General features: G+C 51.6%; 4 protein-coding genes across 4 annotated transcripts; 3 read left to right on the plus strand and 1 right to left on the minus strand.

Moving 5' to 3' along the window:
- Window positions 1-4792: 4792 nt before the first annotated feature.
- EPUS_00285 (uncharacterized protein) lies at window positions 4793-8343 on the plus strand (the record flags this gene model as incomplete). The annotated part of the gene is made up of 5 exons (XM_007805942.1): window positions 4793-4891; window positions 5824-6097; window positions 6198-7367; window positions 7581-8267; window positions 8324-8343. The coding sequence occupies 5 exons, from the start codon at window positions 4793-4795 to the stop codon at window positions 8341-8343; spliced, it is 2250 nt and encodes a 749-aa protein (XP_007804133.1).
- Window positions 8344-10021: 1678 nt separating this feature from the next.
- EPUS_00286 (uncharacterized protein) lies at window positions 10022-12493 on the plus strand (the record flags this gene model as incomplete). Its single annotated transcript, XM_007805943.1, has 2 exons — window positions 10022-12294; window positions 12349-12493. The coding sequence occupies 2 exons, from the start codon at window positions 10022-10024 to the stop codon at window positions 12491-12493; spliced, it is 2418 nt and encodes an 805-aa protein (XP_007804134.1).
- A 963-nt stretch (window positions 12494-13456) lies between these two features.
- Window positions 13457-14819, plus strand: EPUS_00287 (uncharacterized protein; the record flags this gene model as incomplete). Its single annotated transcript, XM_007805944.1, has 2 exons — window positions 13457-13505; window positions 13576-14819. 2 exons carry the CDS (start codon window positions 13457-13459, stop codon window positions 14817-14819), a joined length of 1293 nt encoding a protein of 430 aa, XP_007804135.1.
- A 1205-nt stretch (window positions 14820-16024) lies between these two features.
- On the minus strand, window positions 16025-18641 carry EPUS_00288 (uncharacterized protein; the record flags this gene model as incomplete). Its single annotated transcript, XM_007805945.1, has 3 exons — window positions 16025-18343; window positions 18395-18443; window positions 18538-18641. The coding sequence occupies 3 exons, from the start codon at window positions 18639-18641 to the stop codon at window positions 16025-16027; spliced, it is 2472 nt and encodes an 823-aa protein (XP_007804136.1).
- Between the last annotated feature and the right edge of the window lie 661 nt (window positions 18642-19302).

A 19302-nucleotide genomic window follows, 5' to 3' on the forward strand; every position in this document is an offset into this window, starting at 1 on the left:
AAAACCATCCCCGGTCGCCTAGCCTCATGCGGTGCGAAGAGGCTTTGCACATGCTTGGAAGCTCGCACATGGTGCACATGGTCTGCGAGGCAAAAGACTCAACTCGTGGGCACCTGCACGGGAAATTAAAGTTTTTTCCAACATAACTGGGTGGGTCACGAGGTTATGTCAAGCAACTTGCAGTCACCAATCATCAACTCCGTATATTCGTCGCTGATCAAAATCCGGACCTTTATAACCTGAGGAGTACGTTTTCATGCAAATGGGGACAAGATTTGACGGAAGGAATTGGCTAATGTTTCACCAGCCCGAAAAGCACCTAACAGAGACTGGCGTGGTCACACAACAAGAATGGGACCGACTCACTGCTAAGGTGATGGTATCGACGAAGGAGTGGCTAGAATCGCAATGGAGCCAATTAAACATGATAGTTAAATTTCCACATAATGATACGTGGCTTCCTACGAAATGGAACGAAAACACAACGACCCGCTGTTTAGAACGGAGTAACTCCGCAACTCATTCCATTATCCAGTAAACAAGAATGGCCTCGTCTGCTGAGAAAATAACATCCATTTTCGGTGGCCTCTGCTTCCGTCTGCGCACTAACTACTCAATTAGATGGACATACGGAGTACTAGCCGTTCGGTCATACTTTATACTTGGGCAGGCAAGCAATAGTGGTGTGTGGCTAGAGTTTCGTAGTTGTGCCGAGTTGCGGCTGGGCGTAGGCTGCTGTAATTTTAAATGGTAGAGTACCATTGGATGAACCTTACCGCACGAGATTCTGTGTTTTGCGGTTGGATTGCATAAATACGAAGATACCCAGGTGTTTCATGGACCACCGATCACAAGGCCCAAATCATTGGACAGCACCCCATGCTTCTCAAGTCTGTGAACCGCGGTGCAGCGGAAATTACGCCGTCCAAATGCTCCGCAATTACAGGATTGGCCGAGAACCTTCAATACTAAAGAATACATAGTACTAGTAGTAAGCGAATGCAACTTGAACATTGGCATTCGTCCTCATCATCCCGATCTGATTAGTGAGATACACTACTGCACCGCCGTTAGAAAATTGCAATCAGGCTCCAGCATCTCATCCACTGGCATGAATCGCCGCATGCCCCGTGCGAACCTATTCTCAACGCTCAACAAGCACATTTACTTGACGTAGTAAGCCACTCATCATATTGCGCTTGACTACAGAGCATTACAAGGAAATCTCATCGCATTCGGTCAAGGCATATCATCTCGCAAGCCCACGCCACTGATTATTAGTCTCACTTGCCTTCACGTAGCAAGCGTGTCAATAGAAGAGTCGAATAGGAAATTACATAGTAGGACTACTACGTCAGCCTTTCTCCGTAGGCGGATTCGTTGGTCATGGGTTGCGGATCAGGCCGCTTTAGCTTGACGCAAGTCCCGGTGTCTCTGTCGGTCACCATCCTGGTAAGATTGTCACGATGGACAACGTTTGCCGGTCCGCATTGCGCAGGCATGGAGCAACCTGCGATATGCAACCTGCGATATCATTGACATTGAACATTTTCCCTAGGGCATGCGCGAGCTGATACTCTACAACCAACAAATGATCCGATCCGATCCGTCCGGGTTATCTATGCTATGATTTCAATGCTTGACCTGCGCGGCGTCCGATAACCACCCGGCGGCTGTTTCCAGAAACAATACTTCATGTTGGTTTGGATCCAGATTTCTCATGAAGCAGCGTTCAATCCAAACATTATAATCAACCTGTAATTCCCTATCACACTTTTCTCTGCAATCGGCACTATACATCTCAGGTTTGTATAAGACCTCTTTCATGAAGAAATACTTCTGCGACGTTGTGGCGCAGTCCTATCTAACGCCAATGCGCAAGCGATCCAGTATTCGCAAAACAAGGGTCCTTCTTCAAAATACTTCTAGCATACCTTAGATGCTTGATTATCAGAGTCTTCTGTTGTAAGCTACTTCTTGGTCAAGCACGCTAGGAAGTTACCTTTGCTTGTCGTCTCCCTCCCGCGAGCGTGAGCGGAGAGCATTTCAGCAGGATTTAAATTGGCAGACATCGGTCCAGCACGACGCTTGCCTTCTGCATGATCGCCGACAGGATCCCCAGTGATCCCAACAAGGCACTAGCACAGACTGAAGGATTCTTAGCGAAGCACAAGATTATTGACGACGAAGCCAGGTGGCTTTGCCATCACATTTATCCGTTCCACATCTCACATATACACTGGAATCTTCAAAGATGCTTAGAGTCTTTTGAAGAGCCCTCACCTCCTCTCTCAACTACAAGATTACACACAGCGGTTGAAGTAAGCATCATTCATTCTGCCATGTGGAGAGCTAAGGCCTCCTGTTGGATGCGTTCGGCCGTGACCGACAATCCGCCCTGTTACACCCGTTACACATGATCGTGACCACCGGGAAATTGCATTGACTCAGCTGCATGGCATCGTCAACTTGACCACAGCACAAGGTCTGGCTGCAGTGGACGTCATTGAACCGTCTACTTTTCCGCAGGAGGATTCGCGATATAGGCCTCGGAGTTCATAGGCGTCCACATGCATGGTTGTTTGATTACCTGACATCGAGTGAGTCCGTACATAGTGAATCATTTGCAATGGTTGGGGTGGGTCACGTTTGAAGTCTTGACTTGGGAACTGGAGCTCAAGAACGACTTAGTCTCTAACAGATAGCATTCAACTTGCCTGCCATCTTATCAAAGACGTGCTAGGAGCACTATAGTTGGATTGAGATGAGCAATCAATATTTCAGAACAATAATTACCAGAAGAGCAAAGTGAACGCTTGATCTGGGAAGTTGGGAACGCAAAGGCAAGCACGAAGCATTGTGGAGGCTTACCTGCTATGGGCGATTTCCGAGTCACTTGGCCATCAGTGCGGACGACTCAGTTAAGATGAACTATTGCCTATGATGGATGGGATTGATCTCGCAGGCCTACGTTACCAATTGCTACTGCCCCAAAATGGTAATCTCGAGGTGCCTAGATATCCAGGAAAGAGAGGGTGTCTAATCACGATACGAATATGGTTCATTCTGACCCGCTTCTAATTGCCACAAAAGCATGTGAGCATCAGCGCCACAGTTTGAGACTACGCTTCTTCTGATTAGAGGCTGGATGTTTAAAAGCCGACCAGTTAACACGCTTCTGCTGAGTCGCGAAGATCCTAAGATGACACTTGTTGGCAAATGACAGCAAAGCTCAACGGGTTGGAGGAAGAGACTAAGATAGATGGGTGGGTTGAGAGGGGAAGATTTGGGCGTTGGTCGGGGGAAGGCCTTTTAGAGTCTTGGTCATGAGTTGAGGGTTCGGGTGGAGAAATAATCTCAACAAGTTAAAACGTTCGCAATCAGACCAAGAACCTTACAACACCACTAAGACTCTGGCTAATCATCATTGGATTCATCGACCGTTGTGTGGAGACTGTGGGACACATGCAAACCCCTCCAACCCTCGACTCAGGAATGCTCTCTCACCCTGCTCGAACGATTCGTCTTCTTTGGCAGGTGGCAGAGCTGCTTACTGGTGCCCAGTGCCGAGCCACAGCCCGGGGGGGGGAGGCCCTCGCTCTGATCTCCGTCCAGACACTGGCCCAACCCATGACCCGCTCCACTAAAACCCAGACTACTGCACGTTATCAGGCCATTAAGATTGCAGGCCTGCTCTCATCCTTCTTGGCACGTCACTCCCGAAACAGCAATGCTTGGCCTTGTCACTTGTCCGGCACCCTAAAAAAGTCTCCAGAGCTGTGAGGTACGTATACAGAGCGGTACGGGAAAAATACCTCTTCCGACAGTCACGCCTCCAGCACCGGTACGTATTACTTCGTCCACAGTTCATTGGTATCGCCATTGCGACCAGACTCGTAATTGTTCGCCGTTCCATACGTTGATCGCCTGTGTTATAAGCTGTTTCATCATCTAAGTTGCATGGCATGACATTCAGCTACCTGCCGAGCAATCAGCCGCGAAGTTGTCTGACGTGATGACAGTCCGAAGGGTGGAAAGCCTGAACCGTGACCAGACGCCCCCCAAAAATAATAACCCTCATGTTCCGAAGCATGCACATCACCTGTCCGCTGCTTCCAGCAACAAAAAAACGAGGACAAATCCCGCATCGCATCACAGCGCATCGCATCGGGGGTTGAAACGAAGCTCGTTAGCAGGTCAATAATAACAAATAGCAGCATCATGTCCATACCATAATAATATTCCCCACTCTCTCGCTCCCTGCAGGCGCACCCTTTGCACATCTGCCGTCCTTAATACGTACTATAGGCTTACCCTTCTAAACCTGTTGTCTGTTACCCGAGAATTGACGCGCCACCCAGAGACCGAGGCAGCGAAGACAAGGATTATCCTCGCAGTTCTGAGCGCCGTTAGGCTGTTTCGAGTTGCTGTGCAGGAGCCAGTGGGCGATTTTCATGACGGGTGTGGTGTTCAAAGAGGCTTAGGGTATGAGGTCTGGACTTCTCATCATCATTATTAACCCCGGTCTTCGCACAGACTGCACAGACTGGTGCTTCCTCTAACATCCGTTAGAGTTTGCAAGTACTGCGACTCACGCCGCTGTTAGCACGCTAGCCAAAAGCCTTTCCCAACCCTGGCTCTTGTCTCCTCTCCACTATGTGTACCGATGTTTCCCTGGTTTTCCTACCCATGTCATAAGCCCCAACACCCTTCTAATCCACGTTTCTCACGTCCTAACTCCTTCTAGCGAGCTTCAACTTCGCAAGTAAATACTATCTTTCCTTGACGAGCAATGGCCGCCAGGAAATCGGGCACCTCGAATAAGATGGGTGGAGGCAAGAAGGAAAACACGGTTCCGACTCCAGCGACCGTAGCCAAGGATCAAGTAAAGGTGCGTTAGAGGGATTTACCCGCCGTTTCGACCGTTGAAGCTTTTTTATGCTTGCTTTATCATGCCTGTCCTTGCACCTTCTTCCCTGCCCGCGATCAGTTCACTTCCGCTCCTCTTCCATCATCCCACGATTTCACTATTCAACCAGTGCCTGTGGCTTCTGGACCTCGAATGAAAGCTCAATCCGTTTGAACCCACCCGAATCCCTTCTCCGTCTGCCTCTTTTGTCGCGTCGCAAAGGCCGTTCAGAGTTCACCCATATGCTTAGGAGCGTACTGCTCGTTCTAAGCTACGGTATTGACATACCGTAGTACATGGTATGATTTCTTCTTTGCATTCTGTGCTTGAACAACCAGCGCTCCATGCACCGTTCCTTTCTTACAGCGATCATGCCGGCGCCTTACGTGTCCAATTCCCTGCATTCGTGGAGGGGGAGGGGGGGGGATTGAACACCCCTCCCAAGGCCGGGCAACCACGATTACCACGCCTCTTGCCCATACTTTCTATGACCTGTTCTCAGACAGTGAACGTTGTGGTTTATTATATACCCTGTTTTATCCATTCGCGTTGATTCTGCGTGTTTGTTGTTGTTTATCTTATGGCTGGGGGCTTGTGTGGAGCTTTCAAGCATACCCACCCTGTCAATACGCCACCACTTTGGCACCAGCTCTCAACACCTTCCCTCAACTGCGGCTGCGAATGTAAGATCACATATTCTTTAATGTGTGAACTTATCCTTGCACTGTCAAATGCCCGTGGGATAGGTAGATCCAGCGCAACACCTTGAACACAACTCATTCTACACTTTGCGCGTGATTCCGTTGCTTAGCTTATTTTTCCTAAGTTGCTCGTCGCAGCACGCCAGATTTTCACAGCACTTCGCTCTGTTTACTAGCAATGACATGGGCTGACAGTCTTGGTGTCCTGTGTAGCATCATTCCAAGTCACAGTACACGGGTGCTCCACCCCCTCGCAATATACAGCAACCGAGGATCTCCACAACGATACCACCGAGCCGGCAACCCACCTTCGCAGATCCCAATAGTGCAAGCTTGCACGGCGCCTTCAATTCTCCACATCTGAGCGGTGGAGGTCAACCCCACCAGCAATCGCCTTACGGAGGAGCATCGCAAGATCCTAGCTACTACGCATCGCATCCCAGTCCTCATTCCACGGCCAGCGCATCTGGTCACTATCCTACAGCAGGTATGTTCAATCTTTAGGTCGCCCGCAAGATCTGGCGCCCGAACGATACCTGAGAAATTATGTCCCTAAGCGTTGCGGACGACTGACACTGATCAAGAAGGTTCCGAACAAATGGCGGCAACCGCGCACATGCAGCGTCCTTATCCACCCATTTATCACACGCCTCAATCGAATTCACCGGCCTCGGTAGCTTCTCCTCAGACACACGACCAGCACGGGAGAAGCATGTATGGACAGCCTCCTCCACAGCTAACCCAACCAATTCAGCCAATGTATGCCTATCCACAGTACTCACCGATGAGCCAAGTACACACTTCACAATATGCTCCGCACTCAGGGCAGCAGCCTCACCACCCTATGCCGCATCACTCAATGATGCAACATCCATCTAGCAATGCCACAATCCCACAGCAACAGCCGATGGGCCAGCCAGGTGGAATGACCAGCAGTAGCCCTCGCTTGAGGGTGGATCCAATGCAGCACCAGCAGCAACCACAGCAACAGATTCAGCACCACCAGCAGCAGCAGCAGCAGCAGCCCCAGCAGCCGCCCCAGCAACCACCTCAGCAGGCAACGCCAAGGATGATGCAGCAGCACACTCCAACCCAGCCATCTTCTATTGCTGCCAACAATGTGAATCTCGGGCAGACAGCACCGCCTGCGATCAATCCCAGCGCTGCTCCTGGACCCATCCCGGCCACTACACCTTTGGTTGTAAGGCAGGACGGTAATGGCGTGCAGTGGATTGCATTCGAGTATTCACGAGACAGAGTCAAAAGCGAGTACACTATTCGATGCGACGTAGAATCGGTCAACGTGGATTCGCTCAGCGCCGAATTCAAGAACGAGAACTGTGTCTATCCCCGGGCTTGTTGTGGAAAGGAGAATTACAAAGGGAATCGGCTTAACTACGAAACCGAATGCAATGCGGTTGGTTGGGCTCTTGCAGAATTAAACACGTGCCTCAGGGGGAAACGTGGACTGATACAGCGGGCGGTGGACAGTTGGCGTAACAGCAATCAAGACCCCCGATTACGGAGTAGAAGGGTTAGGAGACAGGCCAAGGTCCAGCACAGGAACAAGACCGCTCAACAGGCAGGTCAAATGGCAGGTCCTAGTCCTACGGGAGTGGCTGGAGTCACCGCTGGCATGGGTACAACAGGGATCAGAGCGCCCACTTCGGCCATGGGCTCTATGGGAGCCCCCCAACTGCAACACCACCACCACGCGCGTCCTGAGATGTCGGCGTCGGGTCAGCAGGATTCCAGTGGTATGTTTCACCAAGGTTGACGTTGACGTTGATGACGACGATGATGATTAAGTACGATGTTCTGCCAATAGCCAGTGCGCTGGCGCTATTTCTACCCGCAGAAATGTTGTTTTGCATGCTTGTAATCACATTGTCTTTGGATGCCTAGTTCTTGCTCAGCGCTCCCATCTATTGGTCAGCACTTGTAGGCTAATGTTACACGTACGAGTATAGCTGAAGTCGATTACTCGTCCGCCTCTGGCTCCGCATCGGCACCTCGACAACAGTCTGCTCAGAGTCACCCGATTTCGACCCCGACCGACCTTCGAACCGGGCAAGTCTTTGCAGGGTACCCCGCCTATCCTCCCACGTCTGCAGGTGGTTCGTCGATGGCACCGTCCAGCTACAACCCGATGGATGCCCTCGGTCGTCCAGGCGGGCCCGGAACTATGATTTCTGCTCCAACCAGCGGTGTGCGAGAAACGCCCAATGCACTCGGCGATTTCCTGCCCGAATCTAGAAAGCGAAAGATCGAAGAAGTGGACAGCCAGCAGACAGGCGAGCGTCTTCGCCTTGGAATGCAGTTCAACCACGAAGGCGGCGGCGGCGGCAGCAGCATCTCGCCCACTTCCTACCGAACGTACGCCGACTTTCCTCGCTCCTCCTATCCTTCGCAGATGCCAGCTCCTGCAACGGCAGGACAGCTCTGTCACAAGGACCCTCTGGATGAGGAGAACCCGTCGACGCTTGTGCGGACAGTACTTGAGGAGCGACAGCTCGAGCACACGATGGACGACCATACTTCATTCTCTCTGGGGGATCGTGCCGAAGGGAAGAAGAACTCCAGGAGTTATGCTTGTCGATCAACTCGAAATCGAATGAGACAGCTGCGGCATGACCCAGACCAGCCCCAATTCATTGGTAAGTGGAGCGTTTCTCCACCTATTGACAGTATTTCCATATTGACCTTGAATTAGGCGTGATTGAGCAAACCTGAGCGGTCCTCTTTACATCGAACCTGCTGTCATCATTTGCTTAAGAGCTCTGTGAGCAACCAAATTCCAAACAAGCTCAAGTGGACTTGTTTGAGCTATTCCACGCTGCATCGAAGGTTCTAATCCAGCTTCATTGGACTTGATGGCGACGCTCAAGTGTTGTCCATCTCCTGGGAGCCGATTTATGTAGGAGCAGCATATAACGACGACCTTTAGCCGTGGTCAGCTTTATTCTGTTCTTCCAGCTTCTATTCCTCTACCTGGCATACCAGATGACGGAATGCAGAACGAAGAATTGCAAGACAATCAATACAACCACTTCAAGATTCCTCCCGCGTCGTTAGGCTCCTTCGAGCGGTGTACCTTTCGAGATGATAACTCGCCTGTGACTCCACCTGGTCACACCGCAAGAAGCCGGGCAGAATTTGTTGGAGCACATCAAGCCGGTCGAAGAGAAGGGCTATGAAAGATTTGTCATTCATTGTACATATTCTAGGCATGATATGATACGGATTCTAAGGAAGATGGGGTCGAAACGGCGACGAAGGTCAAAGCTAATTTTTCTCGGGGCAGGCCGCCTCTTTCACTCCCGGGCACGTTGTGATAGCCATTTTTACTAGCAGATGTTACTATGGCGATATTGCATTACTTTCCCTATGGATCTGCGCAGGATGATATTGTGGTGGATGGCTTGCCTGTAGTTAGGGTCTACGTGCTCATAAAAGAGCCTTTTTGCAGGTTAATTGACCACTACCATGTTGCCGGTGCCTCTAGGTCCGGAGGTCCAGGTCCAGGAGTATCAGGTACAGGAGTATCAGGTACTATAGCGCACTGGTTCGTAGCCTCCCTGGTCGTCTTCCTACGGTACATCAACCAGCTTCCAATTCACGTGTGTATACTATGTAGTAAGTACTTTGTGCAAAGTGAGAGGATCGACAAGAATGACTTATTTTGAGACTACGTATGGAAGTGGCGTAAGAAAGGAGACGGTAGAAAAAGCTTGATCGAGGCCAGGGCTGGCGAGTACTACTAGTAGTTTATTCTTGGTTGGGCTTGTGGTGGCTGTCAGATGGTTGGCTGGTCGTCTTTGGCCCTAGCAACGAGCGCGTGAGCTAACTAGTTGCTAGGTGGTACGGAGCACTAATACGCAGTACAGTTAAGGACTGGTTAAGGCCAATCAGGCAACTCATGGGCTGGCCAAGGTGGCTGGATCGAGGAAACCCGCATGAATTGGTGGATACTCTCGAGCACATTGATGTTCAGAAAGTGCTCGTTCGATATTGGAAACAATTGTATGCTTCTTGACGGTCTTCGTACAAGACACTTGCAGCTGGTTCCGTGCTTGAGGTGCTGGTGTCATTGCTGCGTAGATTCAGCTTGCAAGCCAGTCAGCTTCAGTTAGAGCTAAGTTGCAAGATTTCGAAGACATTGTCTCACCTCATCTCAGCCTGCTGGACCGGGTCCTCGTCGTCCTCCCAGTCGTTCCTGCCTCGGTCACCAGAGCATCAAGAACATCAGGACAACTACCAAGCATCTAATGTCAATCAAGTGCATCCGCAAGAGGAGATAAAAGGATGGTGGTGTGGCTGTAAATAAGCACTGTGTTGAATTTGGTGTTTGCCCCCTTCGCCAGCAAGGGCCTTCTCGCTTCTCTTCACATTCAGATCGAGACCCATCACTATGGTCCACAACTACCAACGCAGCTTCTCCTTTGAGGAAGCCCCTCCCAGCTCAACTGAGCAGGCACCCTTGACCCACGGCCATGCTCACAATCACAGCAATTCTAGCAATCACAGCAATCACGAACCCTATCACGATTCCCCTTCCAGAGCATCTCCAGTGTCTACCTCTTCACAATTCTTCCGGCCACTCCCCAACGACAGCCACACCACTCCGCCCTCTCCTCCAACCCAGCACTACCACCCCTCATCACATCCTGATAGCAATTTTGATCAGGCAAGACGGGCCCGTAACACCAGCTCTGATAGTAGTAGGCATCGCCTCTCCTCCTCGTCTCAGTCTACTCCTTACCACAACTATTCTCATCCTCAACCTTCTGCTCCTCCGCCTCCTCCTCCACCACCACCACACCGACGAAAGCCGGTTGGACAATCTCCGGCGGGACGCTTTTCAATCCAAGATCAAGGATACGCACAAGCATCAAGACCCTTGTCATCATTCAATACTAGCATGGACAGTCTTGGACAAGGTCAACCGGATAGGAGCATGGATCGAGTGGACGGGCACATGGCGAACCTCAGACAAGGCGATGGAGAGACACAACCATTTCCAGCCTTGGAGGCTTCAAGCACTAGACGCAGTTATGGCCCAGCAGACTTTAATCACCCGTCTACCCCTTCCGACCCAGCTTACCTAGCGCAAAGACCAGCAGAGGCACCTCGACACCTACGGCAACAAGGCTCTTATTCGTCTTCTACCATCCCAATTGCGGCTGGTGCTGCTACACCCGGCTCGATCACGCCTATCATCCCTCCGTCAGATGGCTCAGGGCAGAGTTTCCCTCTGGCTGACTACCAATCTCGTCACATCCCCACAACTCAGTCTCCCTATTATGATAGTCCATACCAGAATAGCTCCCTCAACTTTGCACCTCAGGTCAGCGACGCTGATATCAATCCCCAAAATATTGCGGATGACGGTGATGATGGTTTCATACCAGATCCAAAGAGGAAATCGATACTGGGTATGAGAAGCACGTCAAGCAACGAGGCTGGCACGTCTGCAGCTGCAGGGGGAGCAGCTGCTGGAGGAATTATAGGTGCACTGGGTGGTCTCGCCGGACGAAAGCAGAAAGCGCAGACCCCGGGCGTTGGGTATGACCCAGTTGTCCAACCAGGCAATCTCGGCAACATGGACGCCGAAGGACATAGAGGTGCAGAGAAGAGTGAATGGCTTTCTCGACAGACCACAGGCAACAACAAGATGCGATGGGTTGTGGGGCTTGCCATTGGTCTCGTGATAGTGCTCGCCATCGTGGGGGGCATTGTTGGTGGTGTTCTTGGGTCGAGATCGACTGGCAAGTCGAGCGGAGAGACGGAGAGTCCATCAGCTAATAGCATCAACAACGCCAACGACGACACAGCATCCAATGGTGATCTCGGCAAGGGCTCTGCTGAGATCAAGGATTTGATGAACAATCGGGACCTCCACAAGGTATTCCCGGCGATCGATTATACGCCTTGGGGCACGCAATACCCACTTTGCATAGAATTTCCACCCTCGCAGAACAACGTTACGCGCGATATGGCAGTCTTGTCTCAGTTAACCAATACTGTTCGACTCTATGGCACCGATTGCAATCAGACTGAAATGGTGCTTCACTCGATCGACCGGCTTGGGTTGTCTTCAATGAAGGTCTGGCTGGGAGTATGGATTGAGACCAATACGACGACGAATGACCGACAATTGGAGCAGATGTACAAGATTCTCGAAGACGTCTCCGATCGCAGCATTTTCAAAGGAGTCATTGTTGGCAATGAAGCTCTCTATCGCGCCGGTGTGGACAAGGCTGCCAGTCAAGAAAATTTGATCGAGATTTTGAACCAAGTCAGATCCAACTTCACAGCGCTCAGCTACGACCTTCCTGTCGCCACGTCTGACCTGGGCGATAACTGGGATTCAAGCCTTGTCCAAGCCTCCGACGTTGTCATGTCTAACATTCACCCTTTCTTCGCTGGCGTACCTGTCGAGGAGGCAGCTGGCTGGACGTGGAACTTTTGGCAGATGAAAAATACACCCTTGACGGCCGGGACTGACAAACAACAGATCATCAGTGAAACAGGATGGCCAAGTGGGGGTGGGAATGACTGTGGAACATTGACAACAGAATGTGCAACCCCGACCAGTGGGAGCGTGGCTGGGATCGACGAGATGAATACCTTCATGGAGGACTTTGTCTGTCAGGCAATGGATAACGGGACGGACTATTTTTGGTGAGTGTCCAGAATCTCTAACAGCCGTGCTTGTTGCTGATAACAACGGGGCAGGTTCGAAGCTTTCGACGAACCATGGAAAATCGTTTACAATACCCCGGGCCAGGAGTGGGAGGACAAATGGGGACTGATGTATTCAGACAGGCAATTAAAGCCAGGCTTGAAGATTCCTGACTGTGGTGGGAGGACTGTCTCATAGAGCAGAGCAAGTGAACGAAACGCATGGCAGACGCGACTCGAAAGCGACGATGCTGGGTCTATGCTGGGTCTATGCTGTGACGGCAGGGCGGGAGAAGGAATTTTGCTTCTTGCATCTTTACGGCATACTGATCGGCTGTTTCAAGCGACCAATGTCACTCGACAGGCGCACCTCCGACAGCACATTCCTTGGGTGGACACGGATCTGCGTATTTCTTTTGGCTGGCAGAGCTTACCACAATATCCCATGAGCGGTCATGGCTGGCTCAGACTTGGAAGTGCACCGCCATTGCAGGCGGGCATGCCAGACAAAAGCGAATTGCAGCTATGGATCAACTGGTCATGTCTCTCTGTCGGGCGCATCACGCAAGGAAGAAGGATTCGTGTAGAATTAGCACATGTACAAGAATTAATATGGTTGCCAATTGATATCATGCACGATCTCTGATGTATTCTCTCTGCCCAAGTTAAAGCAAATGGGAGACTTATATGACCTCGTAGTGCCCGGTCTAACGAGGGCAGCAAACCCTCGTCCAATGGGTTTAAAAAATTGTGCCCCTTTTACTAGGTTGACAACGTTCAACAGGTTTCCTCCCTCCCTCACTCTCTCACCTCGTGCTCGTATAGAATATCTGGCCGAGGACATGATACCGGGATGCTGTCGAAGCAACACTTGATCAGTCTTCGTTTAAAGTAGATTCATCAAACTTGACAAGAGTTCTCGCCACCTCTTGGAGCACATCCTCGTTGACCCACCTCGGGGAACGACGTCAATCGTCAATCGTCAATCGTCACTCGTGCATCACGTGGAGAACTCCTGGCGTATCCTTTCTGTTTCTTCTCCTCTATTGTTTTTCGTCGTTCAAGCTACCATACATTTTCTTCTTTCCACGCCCGTGGTTTATATCCCGTCAAGATTGCGCTTCGCACCTCTATCAGTCGTGCTCTGACGAGCCATTTTGCGATGCCTCCTTCGGCGGCATCACAGGAGAAGAGAAATATTGTCATCGTAGGTAAGACCTGACTGAGCCCATCAGGTTGTCGGTACCGGCAGCATCATTCTGATAGGCCATCTCTGATCAGGTGGCGGTATAATCGGTAGCACAACTGCTTATTTCCTGACTCGCCATCCCTTTTATAATCCCTCTCTCCACTCTATCCATTTGATCGAAGCTGCCAGTGTCGCCTCAGGAGCCAGTGGTAAAGCCGGTGGTCTCCTCGCCCTCTGGGCCTACCCATCATCGATTGTTCCCCTATCCTTCCGCCTCCATGAGGAGCTCGCCAAAGAACATGGTGGCGAAAAGAGATGGGGCTATCGAGGCGTCAGCTGTGGCCAACTCGACATCAAGGGCAGAAGACTTGGCGATGCAACAGCAGGAGGAAAAGGAAACCCTCCCGCAGTTAACCCCGTGCACGACGAAGCAAAGGAGCGGATCAGTCTAAAGAAGCGATCGAATGATAGCTATCAAGCCCACCAGGCGGCTGGCGTGCCTGAGGACCTAGACTGGCTCGTCGACTCGAACATCCAGTCCTACGACTCAATGGGCACACCCGAGAACACAGCCCAAGTCCACCCCTACCAATTCACCACCTCAATGGCCCAGCTCGCCCAAGAGAAGGGCGCAGAGATCATCCTCGGTAGCGTAAAATCTATCAACTACAAGGACAATGACAACGCCGTCGAATCGATAACCTACATGGCGAAAAACACCAATACTCCAACCACCGTCCCAACAACAGACATAATCTTAACCCTAGGACCCTGGACCCAGTCCCTTCTCCCGCATGCCCCTATCTCCGCCCTCCGCGCCCACAGCATCACCATCCGCCCCTCCCGCCCCTGCTCCGCCTACGCAATCTTCACCTCCATCACGCTGCCCCCACAATTCCGTCCAGGTGCCAAGAACAAACGACCCCAGCACGTCTCGCCAGAGATATACGCGCGACCGAACAACGAACTCTACGCCTGCGGCGAAGGGGACACTCTGGTGCCCCTCCCCCCTACCTCGGCCGAAGTCGCAGTCGACGAGTCCCGGTGCCAAGACATCGCGGACTACTGCTCCGCTATCTCGGACGAACTACGTGACGGGGAGATCCTGACGAGACAAGCGTGCTATCTACCCCAAGTGGAGAGTCGAGCGGGATCCGGCCCGTTGATGGGGAAGACGAGTATCAAGGGTCTGTTTCTTGCCGCGGGCCATACGTGTTGGGGCATCCAGAATGGTCCCGGGACCGGGAAGTTGATGAGCGAGTTTGTGTTTGATGGTGAGGCCGGAAGTGCGAGGGTTGAAGGAGCGGGTTTGGATCCTAGGAATTACGGTCTCTGAGTTTTGGGAATTGTCTTATCGGATGATAAGAGCTGGGTTGAAAGGGGGGGGGGTCCAAGTTGGTTGGGTACCACTCATCCGAAGCTGAATGTGAGTGGGACGAGGCGACAGTAAAGAGGTATATTGACCACACAAGAAGACCTCTCGTAGATCGATAGGCAAAGCAAAGCGTGCTAACACCCAACTCACCATTGTGATCTAGCGATTGAAATCACTCTTGCAAAAGGGTCTTCAGAACGAGTGCTAGCTAGTCAGACACATACAGTACCGATCAAAGAGCCAGTGGCGTGGTGTGGCGTGGCGTGTCTCGAGAGCCCTTCCTGACCTTCGCTCTCTGCATACTTACTTTATTTACTTCCTACCAGTACGCACGCACTAGGCTTTATCATATTCGAGTACCTTACCAGACGAACACACACTCATCAAAAAAAGAATCTCGATTCCCTCTCTTCTAACCAACCAACTAATCAACCAGCTAGCTAGCTAGCTAGCTGATCCCGATCTACGGAGTAATTATTTGAGTGACCGAGTGACTGAGTGACTAATCGATTGGAAGACGGGACGGGACGGGATAGGTTGGGACGGGACGGGACGGGGAGCATGGGTATGGGAATGGGAATGGTTGTTAGAGCGAATGGGAAGGGGGCGCAGACAGACAGACAGACAGAGAGAGAGAGGGGGGGAGAGAGAGGGGGGGGAAGAGAGAGCATTGAAAGGCAAGTCCATGGTGATAAATGAAACGATGCTGCTGCAGCTGAAGCGCCGGGGTCGGGGTCGGGGTCGGGATCCGGGTCGGGGTTGAGGTGGAGGTCGGGTCGGGGTCAACCGGTCGGGTAGTGGAGGTGAGAAGATATATATCAAACCGAGCTGGCGGCGTGCACAGTGGTCCTGTCATTGCGTGATTTGCTTGGTTTTGTGTTGTGTAACCAGCTCCCAGCCCCAGATCTGGCTCGATAAATGCAATCGTCCCCATTTTTTTTTCATTGAAAAGCCAGGCGAAGTTATGTGAGGTATGGAAAGATGTACAAAATGAGATCCTCTTCGCTCATCCCGTCCTGGTGCTCGCTCCCCTCCCAAGCTCCATCCAGCCGTGTATGGAATTCCACCCTGCCAGATTTCAATCCCCGTTTTTGATGACCTATGAAGCGAGCGCTTCGTCAACATGGTTCTCCGATCCTTCCTTATGGGTCAGCGATGTGGGTTAATCACACATAACCTTCTCTATTCCTCCAATTCGGCCTCGCCAGCACCGGATCCCCCACAAACGGCCGTCCCCTGGACAGCTCATACGTCATGACGGTCTGATCGTAATAAGTCAGCATCAGGCGATGGCGACGGGAGTAATCAATTCCCCTCCAAGACTCGTCCTTGATGGGGTTTGCCTCCGTCGTTTCTGATCGAGACGGCCATGCTTGCTTGACTGATCTCCAATCTAGGGGCGGGGATCGTCTGCGCTTAGTGGCCTTTGCTGCTGCTGCTGTTTGTCTGGTTTCTGATCGTGAGGGCCTAATATGATTGTTGATGGAGTTCTGTAAATCGTCAATCGTGCTCGTACTGCTGCTGCTATCTCGTCTGATCCTGATCACCTCTGGATCGAAGGTCGTTGAGACACCGTCTTCGTCGATCCTGTCCCGCAACCAGCTGTCTTTCATATCGTCGCCGTCGTCGTCGTCGCCGCCGCACACTGAGCTAGGTCTTGAGATGTGATGGCCTTGGACAGGTCCGACCGCAATCCCTATTAGATGCGTCTGAGGCCTCTCACGGGATTTCTCCTGCGATTCAAATGGTAGAATCCAGTCGACTCGGAGGCAAAATGAGCCTTTTGTTCCTTTCTTGGTAAGTGTGCACACAGCAACGCGGCCGATCTGCGTTCCAATTACCACTATTCCAAGTTCGGGTATGTATTGCATCAGGTTTAGTCTGTCAATATCTGGGCGAGTTGCGTGGTACATTGGCCATTGGAAGCTGAGGGGTTCGGAGCAGTATATTGAAGCCTCTTCAGGATGGTTGGCATCGAAGAGGCGAAGGTGGGAAGCTGAAAGGTGGAGAGTCGGGATCATAGGACTTTTCGGTTTATATACTGGTGGCGGGAATGCTGGAAGCATGCCTGAATGATGCATTTTGACCTTCTCTGCTTCATCTGGATTGACTTGACTAAGCTGGCTGTCAATCCTCATGAGATTGCCCGATACCATTCCATCCTCACTCTCAGTCTCAGTCTCAGTGGACCCATCATCGTCACCGTGACTGTACTCGTCTGTGTTGGATTGTGAATCAGGATCCATAGATCCTGGCCCCATACTATTGCTGGCCTCAATGTGAAAAGAGATACCTCCAGCAATGATATCCTGAAAAATGTCCTCTTCTACCTCTTCATCATAATAACCAGAAGAGGCGGCGTCATCGTCGTCGTCCAATATACCAATCAAATCGCTGTCGGATATAGAATCGTCGCTGGGAGCTGGAGAAACGGCGCTACCAGCTGCGAAAGACCTGTCATGGCCTGGTACTCGATGAAGACTCGGAGTGATGTTGAAACAGCCTGAGGAGTTGTCATATTCGGCTGCAGCGCCGCAAAACTCTTCCTGGGTGTCGACAACTTGAAAGCTGCTTGGGTCAAGAGCTAAAACCGTCCAGCCACTGCTAAGAAAGGTCAGTCGCAATGTCAATGATGGGATTTGGGGGGAATCCCACAGAGTTTGCTGAGAGTTGAGGTAAGGGTTAGAGGAACTGCCCACCGCAGAAAAATCCCACGTAGAAAGAACGTTACGTTGCCATATGTGCCAGCATTTCGTGATACCTTGGATATCGGTGCTGAGCAAGTAATTGCCCCCTCTATCGTCATCTGAATTGACGAATGAAATGCTGGGAATATTGCAGGGATGCGCCTCGAGCCTCGTCTTCCAATTCACCGAGCGGTCTGGCAACTTGGTCGGATTGGTCGCTTCGGGAACCCAGAACCTCCAATCAGACTCGTCCTCTTTCGGAGGTGTGATCGCATCACTGCTGAGTGGGGATGATGATGCGTCGGAGCTCGTCAAGGCGAATGCAAAGACTGTAATCGCAGCATCTTCTCCAATAGCCGGTTCAAAATATGGCTTGTTTGAGCTGACAGCGAGCATTCGGGCATGCTTGTGAATAGACAATCCCCAAGCGCTTTCATATACCCAGTGAGTGAAAAAAGGTCGGATACCAACTAAGTCACTCCGGCCTTCCTGGCTGAACCTGTATGGCTCCTTCTCGATGCCCTCTTGGATACTTCCAGTATAATAAGCAGCCACATTGCCTGAGTCAGTGGACAGAAACAGGATCTCTTCAGACCCCAGTTCGCCTACTATCAAGTGGTTGATGCTGTGGGGCCGCGAGGCATCTAAGATACCACGTGCATTGGCCTTAGCAAGGGCCGGTACGATGTTGATCTGGGGTTGACGTCCAAGCTTGTGGGAGGGAAACGTTGGTTGGAAGACCGCAACACTTTCTCGATGGGCAATGAAGTAGAGGTTGTGACGCTGAGAACAGGCAGTCTGCAGACCTCGTCAGCGATGTGCGCTGCGGGCTGTGGATAGCTCGGATACCAAGTTGTTCCGCCAATTCGCGATGCTGGGCGCCAGAAACCAGCCGTCTCTGAGAGAACAGGTCAGACACGACTTGCACGCATAGATTCAACCGCAGAGGAGGCCGTACTCGAAGTACTGTACCCGGTCAGTAGGAGAGCTACCGATTGAAGGCGACGTATCCAGAGATACCCACTCTCTCCCTGCCCGTCTCCGTGCCTATGATGTCAAGCTTCACTGGTTGCAGACGGCGATAATCATCCTCCATGGTCAGGTTGAGGACCGCGATTGGAGTTCAGCACATAGAGCATCTGCACTGCAGAAAGTAACAGCTTGAAGAGGAGAGAAGAAGGGAATTTCCGAACCAGCCGGGAGTATAACGGAATTCACCAGTTAGGGAAGAGTAGCACAAGGAGACGATCTGTACGTAGCATTGCAGGAAGCAGCCTACCACGAAGAAACAATCTCACACCAGGCGAAGAGCGTCGGGAGCGGGGAGGGCCTGGGGGTGAGTGTGGGGCGTTCGCTGCCGTGTCTCACAGTGTGACGGTGAGTGTGACGCTGAAGATTGGATGCCAATAGAAATCTTCTATCTCGAGGCACACCCGTCTTCAGGCAGCTGTCTCTAGGCCCCGCTGGGTAGCATGTTCATGTAGGCAATGCTTAAGTGACAGCTCAGATCATCTCGAGCGTGTCTCACCCCAAGGAAAGGCCCGCTCCACTTGGATCATCCCCCACCATAAGTTAACTTCGCGATCAAGAGATTTATTCCTCCGGCCTCCCTCCTTTCCCTATTCTATCACACCTGCATAAAGGTTCTCAACCCGTCCCAGCGGCCTGACTCGTCAAGTGCCCTGTGGCCACTGCGGTCACCCGGGTTGTTCGCGATCGATGACCAGAGTTCCACATTGATGTTGAACGCCACAACG

This window comes from Endocarpon pusillum (assembly GCF_000464535.1).
Source record: "Endocarpon pusillum Z07020 unplaced genomic scaffold scaffold4993, whole genome shotgun sequence".
NCBI classification, from domain to species: domain Eukaryota; kingdom Fungi; phylum Ascomycota; class Eurotiomycetes; order Verrucariales; family Verrucariaceae; genus Endocarpon; species Endocarpon pusillum.